General features: G+C 37.1%; 2 protein-coding genes across 2 annotated transcripts; one reads left to right on the top strand and one right to left on the bottom strand.

Moving 5' to 3' along the window:
- Positions 1–1,024: 1,024 nt before the first annotated feature.
- On the bottom strand, positions 1,025–5,296 carry LOC145614191 (uncharacterized). Its single transcript, XM_081669203.1, has 6 exons — positions 5,183–5,296; positions 4,425–4,844; positions 3,353–3,724; positions 2,581–3,135; positions 2,183–2,314; positions 1,025–1,312 (listed from the first exon to the last, which is right to left on the bottom strand). Exons 2-5 carry the CDS (start codon positions 4,833–4,835, stop codon positions 2,183–2,185), a joined length of 1,470 nt encoding a protein of 489 aa, XP_081525329.1. The 5' UTR covers positions 4,836–4,844; positions 5,183–5,296; the 3' UTR covers positions 1,025–1,312.
- A 1,631-nt stretch (positions 5,297–6,927) lies between these two features.
- LOC145614478 (uncharacterized) lies at positions 6,928–11,833 on the top strand. The gene is made up of 4 exons (XM_081669531.1): positions 6,928–7,041; positions 9,048–9,272; positions 10,654–10,746; positions 10,876–11,833. The coding sequence occupies exons 2-4, from the start codon at positions 9,130–9,132 to the stop codon at positions 11,528–11,530; spliced, it is 891 nt and encodes a 296-aa protein (XP_081525657.1). The 5' UTR covers positions 6,928–7,041; positions 9,048–9,129; the 3' UTR covers positions 11,531–11,833.
- The last annotated feature ends 724 nt before the right edge of the window (positions 11,834–12,557 follow it).

Raw genomic sequence — 12,557 nt, 5'->3', positions numbered from 1 at the left:
GTCTCCAACTTCTTCAATCTCCCCTCATATTTAAAGCTCAAACACTTACCACGCAAATGGCGCCCAAGAACTACGCGAAAGAAAATCACCTACCTTCCAACCTTAACAACGAAAGAGAAACTTCATCGTTTTTAGGTCAACAATGCAGATTTCATGCATAATTGTGTTGTTTATCTTCCTGCATATAACCATTACACTGCCAACCGAGTCACGCCCACCTCCCTCAAAATCACCAAACATGTTATACAGGCTAGCCTCTCCACCATCTCTGGATTACTCGCGCTCTGATGAGGAGGCTATTTTATCGTCAGCTTCATCTTCAGGAGAGGTACAGACTAAAGAGAGCGTCCAACATCAACATCAACCACAGCCGGAGAGTATCGTAAGAGAAGATGATTATGGGTATTGGAATCCTGTTCCTTACTATGATAGAGGAGATGTAGGTCCAGTTCCACATTCTAAGTTACCCCATTAAGCCTCAATGAACAATTTTCTCGGTCAGTCACTGTAATCTAATCTTAATCTCACCTATCCTAAAACTGTAATCATGTTCACATACAAAGCTTCGCAGCCTAGACTAAGTTGTAACCAAGTCCTACAATACAGGTTTTGTATTAGTGTAGCTACTAGTTAGTACATACTTATGTACGCTGTAAGTTGTATAAGTCGTTGGTTCAGTGTCAAGTTTATATTATTGTCAATCAGCTAATACATACGAATAATAATTCAAGCAAGTTTGATACTCCTTAGTATTTGATGATAAGATTGGCCACGTTTGGATATGGTCTAATATTCCCTTTGTTCAGGTCTGAATCATGCAATTTTAGGTCCAAGTTATCAGGGTTGCATTGATCAGTCATTTTTTTTTTAGTTCTGCTCTTCTGCATAATCAAAGAGCAGTGTTTAATACTTTAATTCTAGAAATCAGCTTTTTCTTACAGCAGCATTCAGTAATCGGCAAGCAGCTAATTTTAAGCGCAGTACAATCAGGCTGATTAATCTTAAAAGCTAGATGCTTAAACTATAACAAACCAACTACAAGACATTTCATTCTTTTTTGTCAGCCATAATAAAATACATATCAAGTCATTTAAGTGTGTAAATAAACTATTCACATACAAAAATTACTCATAAGTCTGAAGTATTTGACCTAGATTAACAAAATCTCTTAAGCAAATCAGATACAATTTAGCTTCTCTACTCCAACATGTATCACCAAAGTGTATGCAACACTCTTCCAAACGTTCATTTGAAGCAAGGAAACAAGGGAACTGCATACCTCAAACGTTTTTGAACAAGGATGTTGTGTTACCTGATAAACATATTACAGACACTGTTAGATAACCACATTGTTTTAAGCTTGCAGCATTTGGCAATTAGTGGGATATATTGTAACTAGGCTATTAAATTTGTAAAAGACAAATAAATTCACAAAGTAGCATGACTGAATGAGAAAGCAGAGCATAAGCAAGTATCAGTTCAGCACATAAGTGGGCCAGAGGATTTTATTCTAATGACATGATGGATTGATGGGTAATATCAAACAAAAATTAGTGATCTAAGGAAATTATCTCAAGTATGATGACCTTTCAAACAAACACCCTTCAAATAACCATAAATAGTGATGTGAAACATAAATGTTTAAAACAAGCAGCAGACTGCTGTGCCAAGTCTAAAAAATTATGTCCAAAAAATCTCGACATATATATTGCTTGTATTATCCCAGCTAAACCCCATATGTAATTATTACTCCATAAATCTATAGCCACAGGCTATAGGGGTGGGTTACGATTTATTCCATAACATTACCAAATCCCAAGGGAAACCCAATTGTGGTCTAGTTCATCCCAAGAACTACAAAATCCCTCTTGAATTTCCAATCATTCTTGGGAGACAAGTGCATTTGAGCTGCTAATTGAAGTTTCTTCAAACTAATACAGCCTTTGTCCAGAAGTAGTTTCTTGTCTTAATATTATTTGAAGCTGCTAATTGAGGAGAGCTTATTCGGGGAATTACAAAACGCTAATTCTCTACATCATAAAGGCAAAATCATGTTTTCTTCTTTTAGGAGGGGAAGAGAGGGGGGGGGGGGGGGTAGGGGGTATGATAATGAAAATAAAGCATTAAAAAGTGGCTAAAGAAAGGTGCTTGGGAGTAAGTGAGAGGATAACCAATAACATACCTACGTAAGATGTATGGATGATGGGCCAGTAACAGCAGCAACTTTCTGAGCAAGTTTGGCTTCATCACGGTACAGTTCCTTCAAATCTTTCTTCAAACGTCTAGCCTCTCGCTTTTCCTCCTTTACAGCAGCCTACACATAAAAATTAGCAATTTAGCTCTTTGACGTACAAGTCTAGTACTTTTTTTCAGGGTAGGGGAATAAAAGTAAAGCATGATTGAACGTTACCAGACTACAAGGAATAATACCTTAAATCTTACAAGACATGATTTTTAATAAGCAAATGCACTTAATGCTAAATTGGATTTTCATCAATGTGGAAACCTTGTGACTAGGGTGTGTGTACAGAACAATTAACATCTAACAGTGAATATATTTTTCTACAAAAACACGAGTACCTTTCTTTCTTTTTTCTCCTCCTTGGTCTCCTGACCATGTGGTTTTCTTTTTGGCACCTCTGGTTTGGCAACTACTTTGGCTGTCTCTTTAGGTTCCTTCTTTCCATGAGGCAAGTAATCCACAGGAAGCTTCGCCTTTCCTCCAAGAGTAATAATCTTGTCAGAACCACTTTTTAGCGCCCCGGAAAATGTCTCAGCCAGTATTTTCTTTCGATTTCTTCCAGGAGCTCCAATTCTACCTGGGTGATTGTCAAGGTTCGAGTATGTAGAGACAATGGTCTCACAATCCCAAATTTCTGACTCATCACTACTTTCTTCCACAATTACCACTTCTTTATCATTTCCATCCTCATTCTCATATTTCTCGGCATATTCAGCACATCGGCGAAGTATTTCAGCTGGAGCAGTGTAATTTCCATCAAATTCTAAATCATCATCCACACGATCTTTGAGAACACTATTGAGCTTTTCTGCAAGCGATATATCTTCTTCTTCTTCTTCTACATAATTTTTATAATCATCATCACTATCTGACCCATATTCTTGTTGTTCAAGCTGCCGAAAGACCATAAAGGAAAATATTATAAGCAAGATATCAATGTACAAGATAAACAAGCCTCGCACACTATCAATTTTAATGGATGAACCATTAAGAGCTGTTGTCAGAAGCATAGTAATATTTTGAGAACTAAACACCCTATTAGTCAACATTGTGTCTCAGAAATAATAGGTTGATACTAAAAGAGCATTAGCTCCAGAGAGAAGATCTTACAATATCAAACTGTCGGTCAAGTAAACGCTGAGGTCTAGTATCTTCATTAACACTTCGAACCACCTCCACTATGGCGTCATTGGCTACTCCAGTTTGAACTTCAGCGTGAGGATTACTAATCGAAGACAAACTCTCCTCTTCATACACATCTCCTGTTTCCTCTGAATGATTTGCAAGAACAACAAAATCCTCCTCCAATTCATCAATATCAGAACCAAATTCTGAATCATTGTCTTCAAGTAAATTAGCAATTTCTGGATCTACAGCTTTTTGTACTTTCACAGTAACAGTTTTCTCTGCAACATTATACAATGTTTTAGGACTTGTAACTTCACTTGCCTCCTTTATCCGCACTCTTGAAGCATCGTATGCCTGAGGTCATAGTAATCACTACCTAAGATTAGTACTTACCCCAAAGTGTTGACCAGCAAGTCCCAAAAACAAACATAAGTTAAAAAACCATGAGAAAACAAGTAAAACGACTACTTCATATCCAAAATAATACTCCTATTTCACTATATGCACAATTACCAACGTGCACATTCAAACATAAGTTTCTTCAAATACGTATGACAAAGAATCATAAATATTGATATTGTGAAACTATACATGAAGATGAAAGAAGCAAGACCACACATATATCAAGAGAGTATAAAATTTCATTTGTGTTGCAATCTATATAGATTCCAAATAAGACAATCAGAATGGAACTGAGGCAGTAGTCGATATATATATATATATATATATATATACAAATTATAAACTTCTTATAAAACAAGGGGAGCAAAGGAGACAAATTATTAGCTTCTTATAAAACAATGGGAGCAAAGGAGACAAATTATTAACAAAATACTTCTAATGACATACAATCATTCCACAAATTATAATCACATTGTTCTAGAATATCATTATACAATAATAGTTCATTATTATTCTAAGAAATGTGTCTCAAAACATGTTAAACAGTAATCGTGATTACTAATTTCGAACCAAGGAACACTTCAAACCATATCGCAAGAGCATACGAGTGCAATATCATCTAATAAAGACATATCAAGAAGCCAAGACTCACCTTAACATCATTAGGCAGTTGATGAAGTTCAGCCTTAGGATTTTCAAAATACGATGAGCCACCACCGGTATTTCGAATCTCCCTCAAATGATTAAGATAATTATAACCATCATCAGGGAATCCAAGCTCCAATATCTCCCTCCTTACATGATCAGGTAATGTACCTGAACCCCTAAACCCTTCATAACCCCCATCCTCAGGGGCATCAGCATAAATCGATTCCGGGTCGTTCGAGTAATCCTCATCATCATTGTCTTCGTCTAACCCATTAATCTTAACCCGATTATTATCGACACGAACAAAAACCCGATCGTTTTCCGGCTCCTCAACATATATAGGATCAGAAGAATCCCGGGAAAGAAGCTGAAAGGTTGCTGATTTTTTCTTATCAAAAAATTTCTTCTTCCCCATCTTAATACCCTACCCACAGAAAATTCAAACAATAAGTATATTTATTCAAAAATTATGAACTCATAATATTTATCAATTATATAGTCCTTCAGTTTCCATTATATAAATTCGCAAGACTAAATTTTTACAGAAATTAAATTTCTTTGAATAACCCACTTGAGATTTCCATCGATTTACCGAGCTTAATTTGCTGAAAAATTAATAAAATGAAAGTTTTCATCTTCCATATTTGTCTATAAGCTCATGTTTCTTCTTAATTGAGGAGAAATTAGCTCAATTAAATCAAAAAATCAAGTAAATATATAAATAGGAAAAATTAAAGAGATGATAAGGATTAAAGTTTGTACCTTTTCGAGCTGCTTCTGCTGTTGCTGCTTGCGAAAATGGAGAGAAAGAGGAAGGTTGTGTTAGGGTAAAAGGAAGTGGAGAAAGATGAAGAAAGACTGAAAGAGTGATGGGTGGGGCACAATTACATATCATATTGGAAGCATAAGCCCAATAATTTAGGCCTAATATTTAGCCCATCAATTAGATTTGTTTAGTCCGTAGTCCAAACTATTTTAATTATTACTACGTATTAGGTTCGGATGATGCCTCGAGTTATCAGCTTTATCACGTTAACACAAATATAATATTATGTATTGATTAGTATTTTTTTTTTTATGTAGGATTATTTTGATGGTTCATTAGATAACATGAACTTTACAAAGTGAATCTAATCTTTTTGGCAAACAAATTGTATGAATGGGAAAAAAAACCTAATAGTGATTAAAGGAAGAATTTGTTCTTAAATGATACTCCGTTCAATTTTGGTTAAAAGCAAACCAACATTAAGCTTAGGGTTCGTTTGGCATCGCTGTGGTTTTCTGTTTTTTAGTTTTTTGTTTTTAAAAAATATATTATATATGTCACATAATGAATCAAAAATTATTTAGACTTATTTAAATCATGATAATTTTGAAAACTGATAACTGAAAAGTGGAAACACCTTTTTCTAGTTTCCTATTTTTGGTTTTTAGTTTTCAAAAAAATAGAAAATTGAAAACCAAAAATGATGCCAAACAAGCCCTTAGTTATTCTTACAACTCGTTATTTATAGAAAACATATCATTAAGTATCATTAGACCACTTCCTGACGTACTGTATTAGATACATAAAGTGACAAAATTACAAAAGCTTATTTTTAAGTACTATGACAATCACTTTTTTTCCCCTTACCAAATCGAGGGCTTATAATTTTTATGGGGTTACACAAGATTGATAGGTCCAAATTAAGGGGTCGTTTGGTTGGGGGTATTCATCAAAGAGAATGGGAATCAACTGTCTTGATTCCCTTTGTTGTTGTTTTGTTAGGCCTTTTTTCCCATTCCTTTTACCCTCTTCATTCCCCCAAATCCTTATAAGTTGATTCCCCAATATTTCCGTTCCCATTCCTTAGCCACCATTACACCACCCTCCTACATACCCAAATTACCTAAAACCCGCACCACGACCAGCCATGTCACCACTTGCCGCCTCTCCCTTACCCCTCGCCGGCCATCTACACTCCCGAAACCCTATCCATATCCCCGTAAAAACCTAAAATAACACATCTCCCTCATTGTAAAACCCCCGGACCGAGCCTAGGTTTCGAGAGAACGGGAAGGCTGGACGACGAGTTTTGCGGGGAGTGAGACTAGTTTCTAAGGTTTTTCGGGGCTAAGGGATGTTTTTCGAGGGAGGGAAGAGCTGTGCAGGGGCCGGCAAAAAAGGCGAATGGTTAGGGAGGTGCGGCGAGTGGTTTGGTGGATGGATGGTGGCTACAAAAGGTAGAAAGTGAATGAATTAGATGGTTGTGTGGGGACTGGTGGGATTGTTTCCCTTTGTTTTAAAAACAAACAACATAGAGAACATAAGGTATTTTTATTTTACGGAATATTCTTTTCCTTTTTCTATGTTCTTTTCATTCTATTTACCATGTGTGAACCAGACGACCCCTAATTGAATTAAGTTAAGTTCAGATAATGTGAAACGAACACATCAAAAACTCAAAAAAGGACAACTCAAGGTTAAATTTGGAAATTCGTTAAATTTTGTTATTAAGTTCGGATAAAAGAACTCTCACACACACTTTCTCTCCATTTTTCTGATTTCGTAAATCCTCAATCCAAATTTTGTTTCCGCCATAGCTTCGAAGCTCGCTTATGTACTGAGTTTTGTCCGATTGGTACTCTCTCGCTCTTTCTTTCGCTATCTATTCCTGATTCGATTAATAATTTTTCGAATCTCTGATTATATAAATGTTTTTGTTTTTCATTATTCATAGATCCATTAGTTTTCTGGATTTAGGGTTAATATTTGTTGAAGATTCAAGTATTTTCATTACTTTTTTTTTGCTTTTTTTATTCCTTTTTTCTGTGTTTGATTATCAGCAATTGGTTGGCTGTTAGATTTAGGGTTTTGGATCAATAGATTATGAATTGTATTGATAATTCATTCAGAAAGTATTTTTCGCTCCTATCTTCAAAATTTTCTATGAACATAACTAATTTAAAGATTTTTTCTCAAAATTCGTGGCAGAAATACTGTTTTTCGTTAGTTTTTTTTTTCCTCGCAATTTAAATGAATGTTATTGGTATTTTTTATTACTTCTAATTTAGTTTCTGTTTGTTGTTAAGATTTTGTGTGTCGTTTAAAAAATAATCTCATTCTTTCAGCTCATATATATGTCAATGAAGTAATGCATTAACTTGTGCTTCTCTACATCGTTTTACTATTAAATATCTCCTCGTCGTTGGCTACAATTCGCTGCCACCAGACATTTTCTAAGCTTGTACTGATTAGTTTAAATGATACTGTATGCTGTAGAGCAGTGGCGGGATTTGAAAATGTTATTCTTGATGTTAATAGTTTAAAAATGCTGCTTGGTTCTCTCATTTCCTTATTTTTTCTGTTGAAAAGGTTGTGTGTTGGTGTTTTAATTCGGTCACGCCATTGTTATTTAACTGTGATTGTACAGTTTTGCAAATTAATAGTATGTTTTTGAAGTTTAATGATAATTGAAATAAAAGACATATCTGCCATCTGGTGTTCTCGAGTATGTCTTGTGGACTTATGTCACACCAAGCTTCAGTCAGGCTCTGGTGTATTTGCGGATGGATGTATTATTTTATCTGTGGAGAACCCAGACATCTGAGGGAGGAGTGTCCAAATTAAGTTACTTGTTTATTGTTAATCTTCGGTGTAGTCTATGAACCTTCTATTTCATCTGTTCTTAGTGATAACTCTCAGCCTTCTGTAGATGCAGTGAGTTGAATGGTTCAATTCTGTATCTGAGTTTGGAAGGAAGATGGTAAAAAGAAATGATTTGTGGGGGAGTCCTCCTAAACTCTGTAGTTTTTTCTTGTGGCGCTTGAATTTTTTGGGGTGTGTTGTTGTTGTTGTTGAGGTTTTTGTTTTAACTAACCAGGTGCTATGTTACCTGGACACGGCATTTTGGCCGGCATACCCGGGTCGATACGACGCGACACCGATCCGGGTATGAAATCCGTTCCGGATACTCCATTTTGTTCTCGGGTACGGCGGCCATTGAAGGAGTTGAAGCTTTGAAGAAGATGAAGACGGTTCTCAAACAATTTCGAAGATGAACACGATTACGAGTTTTCTCAATGCAGTTTTCTCTCTCTTTCTTCTTTCACGTGTATTTACTTATTTAATTTCTGAAGTTTTTGACTTTTTTTCTCCCTCCTCTCTCCTGATTTACCTAGCAGTAACATTTTTTTTTTTAATATATGTGCTTAAGGGTGGCGGCTAGGGTTTTGTTTTAATTGGTAAAAAGCTTAAAAGGCCTTAAACCTATGTTTCTCTATCAACAACTTGGGCTTTTTTTAAATAAACAACTTGGGCTTTTTATTTTGTTTACTTTTTTTTAGCAATCCACTCACCTAGATATAAAAATCTATCAATAAAATTGCCGTATCCGTACCCGAGTCCAATGTTAAGACGGTGTCCCCGTGTCCTAAATTTTTGAGAATGGCGTATCCGACACTCGGATACGTACCAATATCGGATACCCGTACCCGTGTCAATGTAACATAGACCAGGTGTGGTGTGGATTGTTGAACTCTGTGTGTACTGTAGCTGGTTTTTGTTGGATAGGGACTTAAAGTAGCGTTGGAATTTGGTTATGGACAATCAGTGGATTGATGATTTGATGGGGATGGTTTTTGGCAGGGGAGCTTCAGGTGCTGGTTGGAGTTGAGTGTTGGCGTTTGAAGATCAGTTTGTCTAGAAAGGGGAAGAGAGGAATTTGAAGATGAGTTCGCGCAGCAGGAGCCGAAGCCGTAGCCGTAGCCGTAGCCGTAGTCGAAGCAGGAGTCCTCGAGATCGTAGAATGCAATCTCAACGCCCTTCTTTTCGTGATGCTCCGTATAGGAGAGATGCACGTCGGGGTTTCAGGTGGTTTGATTTTAACAATGCTCTACAACTGTTTGTTGGGTTAGTGTAGTTGGAAAAGAATAAAAGTTGCATAAATTTAGGGGAGGGCGAGAAAAGAAAGGAAAGTAGTTGTTGCTAAATGAGATGATTGTTGAACTGATCAGAGTTCCAAGAGCAATTAAATTAAGCTGTATTGCCAAAAGGAACCATATTTTCCAGAAATTATCATATATGGTAGATGATGTGTGTGTGGTTTTAAAAGTTTGTACAATCCTTTACCTGGTTATATTACTCAGTGTCAGTGTTGAGGGTTTGAAATGTCCTATTAAGCTCCTCTGAACTTGTAGGTAAAACTTGGTATTTATTCAGCAGCATCAATGAATTGTGAGTCTTAAGACCTACTGCCGATAATTGCAGTTTGTATACTGGAGTTCTGTGGAACCTGAGCAAGTTTTGTCTCGCCTGTGATTATCAGCAGTAACTTCATACTTTGACTTCTCTACAATATAATATTCCATTCCTAATTTCTTTTCCATTCAATATCTTACTAGTGCTGGTTTCGTTCTAGCTGTAGTGGTTGAGAGTCACCTTCTTCAGTTCTTTTTGTTCTTTTTACACTCCACCAGTTCATTCGTCAGCCATATTTTGGTCCATCAGTGGGATATCTTGGCTAGTTTGACGAGTTGCAGAATTGTTATTTTTCTAGGGTTATATTAGTTAGGCCCTAAAGCCCTATTGGGCATTGTTTGTTTAATATAGCTTTGAAACCTTCCTAGGTAAGAGAGAGAGAGAGAACTATTTACGGTTGGCGTACAAGATATATGCATCTTTTCCTTTCTAGTTTGCACAACTCTCTGATGTCAGGTCCAGAAATTGTCGAGGAAGAACATTGAGTGGTAGAGTATGGGTTTGCACCGAAACTATTTACTTTCAAGGAATTATGATTTGGACTTTCACAGATAAAGGTTGAGAATATATGTCAATCTTGGAAATGTTCACAGTAGTTTTGCTAAGTTGGGATCTGGGAATAATGAAGCTAGGTTACTAATAGAAAGGAACTGTCATGTTTTTTTAAAGTATTGTGTTGGAGCCATGGAGGAATTATGTTGTGATAAGCTGATCATGATTTATGTCTTATGGTCAAGATGGAACCTAAATATGGGGGTTATTAGCTGCTAGATTTATTTTATTATCTGTATTATTCAACCTGCAGCCTTCGTTTTCTTTCAGACAACTTGGTTAGGTTAATTATCGTTTAAAATTTTCAGATATCTTACATGTCAAAAGAATCTAGCCTCTCCCCTTACACTTGCAATCTATTCGTGGCATATTTTTTGCAGTTTCTGTTTATGAATAGTTGGATCTTTTTATTTGATGCTAACTTCTGTTGGATATGTTGCAGCCAAAGCAATGTCTGTAATAACTGCAAACAACCTGGTCACTTTGCTAGAGAATGTACAAATGTTGCTGTTTGCAACAACTGTGGTCTCCCTGGGTATGAATTATTTTAATCAGTTAGAATCTTTGTTTTTTTATGCTTCCTTCTGCATGCCTAACTTGTGAAACTGATTAGCAGAATAGATGACCTGAGAAGACTAATGATATGATACCTATCTAAATGCAGGCATATTGCTGCTGAGTGTACCACAAAATCTCTGTGCTGGAACTGTCGTGAACCTGGGCATATGGCCAGCAACTGCTCAAATGAGGGCATCTGCCATGCATGTGGCAAAGCTGGGCACCGTGCCAGAGAATGCCCGAATCCTGAACTCCCACCTGGTGACTTGAGACTCTGTAACAATTGCTTCAAGCAAGGCCATGTTGCTGCAGAATGCACAAATGATAAGGCATGCAAAAATTGCAGGAAGACAGGACACCTTGCTCGTGACTGCACTGATGAGCCTGTTTGTAACTTGTGCAATGTCGCTGGCCACGTGGCCAGGCAATGCCCGAAGGCTGATGTTCTTAATGATCGGGGCAGTGGTGGTGGTGGTGGTGGTGGTGGAGGTCGTTATGGTGGTTTTGGAGGGGGTGGTGGTGGACATGGTGGTGGAGGTCGTTATGGTGGTTTTGGAGGAGGCGGTGGAGGATATCCCATGGGAGGAGGGGGTTATCGTGATATCATCTGTAGGAGTTGTGGCCAGATGGGACATATGAGCAGAGATTGCATGGGCGGTCCAGCGATGGTTATCTGTCACACCTGTGGTGGTCGAGGACATATGTCTTATGAGTGCCCTTCAGGAAGAATGATGGATCGCATGCCACCAAGGAGGTACTGAGATGGCATTACTTATCGATTACACTTTGGATGATGGAATTGCTTTCCATGGAGTTAGTAGACCGAATAAAACTCTTATGTTATCGTGCTTTTTTTGTTTAGTTAGTCATTACAGAATTTTTGGTGACTTTGTTGATGCCTTCTTGGTTTTGAATTTCCTGTTGAGAATTTATAGAGCTATTATGTTATTGGTTAGTTTGAATTTACTCTCATCTAGTTTTTGTGTGCTACAGAATTATTTGCTGCAAACTATAGAGGAGGCTGATTGTGTTTTAATATAAATTTTATTATTTCCCTATTCATATATCTTTTCTTTTGCTAACAAGCTTCAGATTCTTTTGTTGAGATTCTGCCAGACTTCAGAAATGCAATCTTTTCAGCTAAATTGTGGCTTACAGGTTCTATAAAGCTCATCTCAATGCTAATGGCTATATGCCCTACCTCATCAATTAGATTCTTAGAGATTGGTTTGCATCGGCGAACCTGTATGGCTTTGAGAATTCCATCCAACCTTTGAAATTACCAGTAAACATCTATAGAAATATCATCCGTGAAATCATTCTGTGTCAGGTTCAATCCCATTTTCCATATGAATTTGTCACCAAAAACTTCTATTGTCCGAAAACTCTAAGCAGGGTTCAATACCTTATTCGGTTGGAAATTTGTCGTCCTTAGAAGTGTTAGACCTTTCTGAAAGAAGCTGAATAACTCTATTCCAGAAAGCCTTGCCAACTCTCAAGAGTCTCAGAGTTATTGGAGTTGCATCTTGAAGTGGTAGGGAATTCCTGCAAAAGTTCATTTGATTAAAAAAATTGTCTTAGGGAACGAAAGTAGCTATGACATATTCTATTATGTACAAAAGGTCAACTGGGCCCCAACCGAGAGCTCCTATCACAGGAAGCCTGGTTGGCAATGCCCAAAGGGGTAGGGGGATGGGATTTGAGCCCGATGAGAATTGAACCTCGCATCCTGAGGTGCGAGGTGATCTCTAGACCAGTGGTCCAAGAGATCATTCTCCAAATTTATAT

Source organism: Chenopodium album, chromosome 25 (assembly GCF_948465745.1).
Source record: "Chenopodium album chromosome 25, dcCheAlbu1.1, whole genome shotgun sequence".
NCBI classification, from domain to species: Eukaryota; Viridiplantae; Streptophyta; class Magnoliopsida; order Caryophyllales; family Amaranthaceae; genus Chenopodium; species Chenopodium album.
The sequence above is the reverse complement of the archived record's forward strand: the minus strand, read 5'-3'. Positions and strand labels throughout refer to the sequence as shown.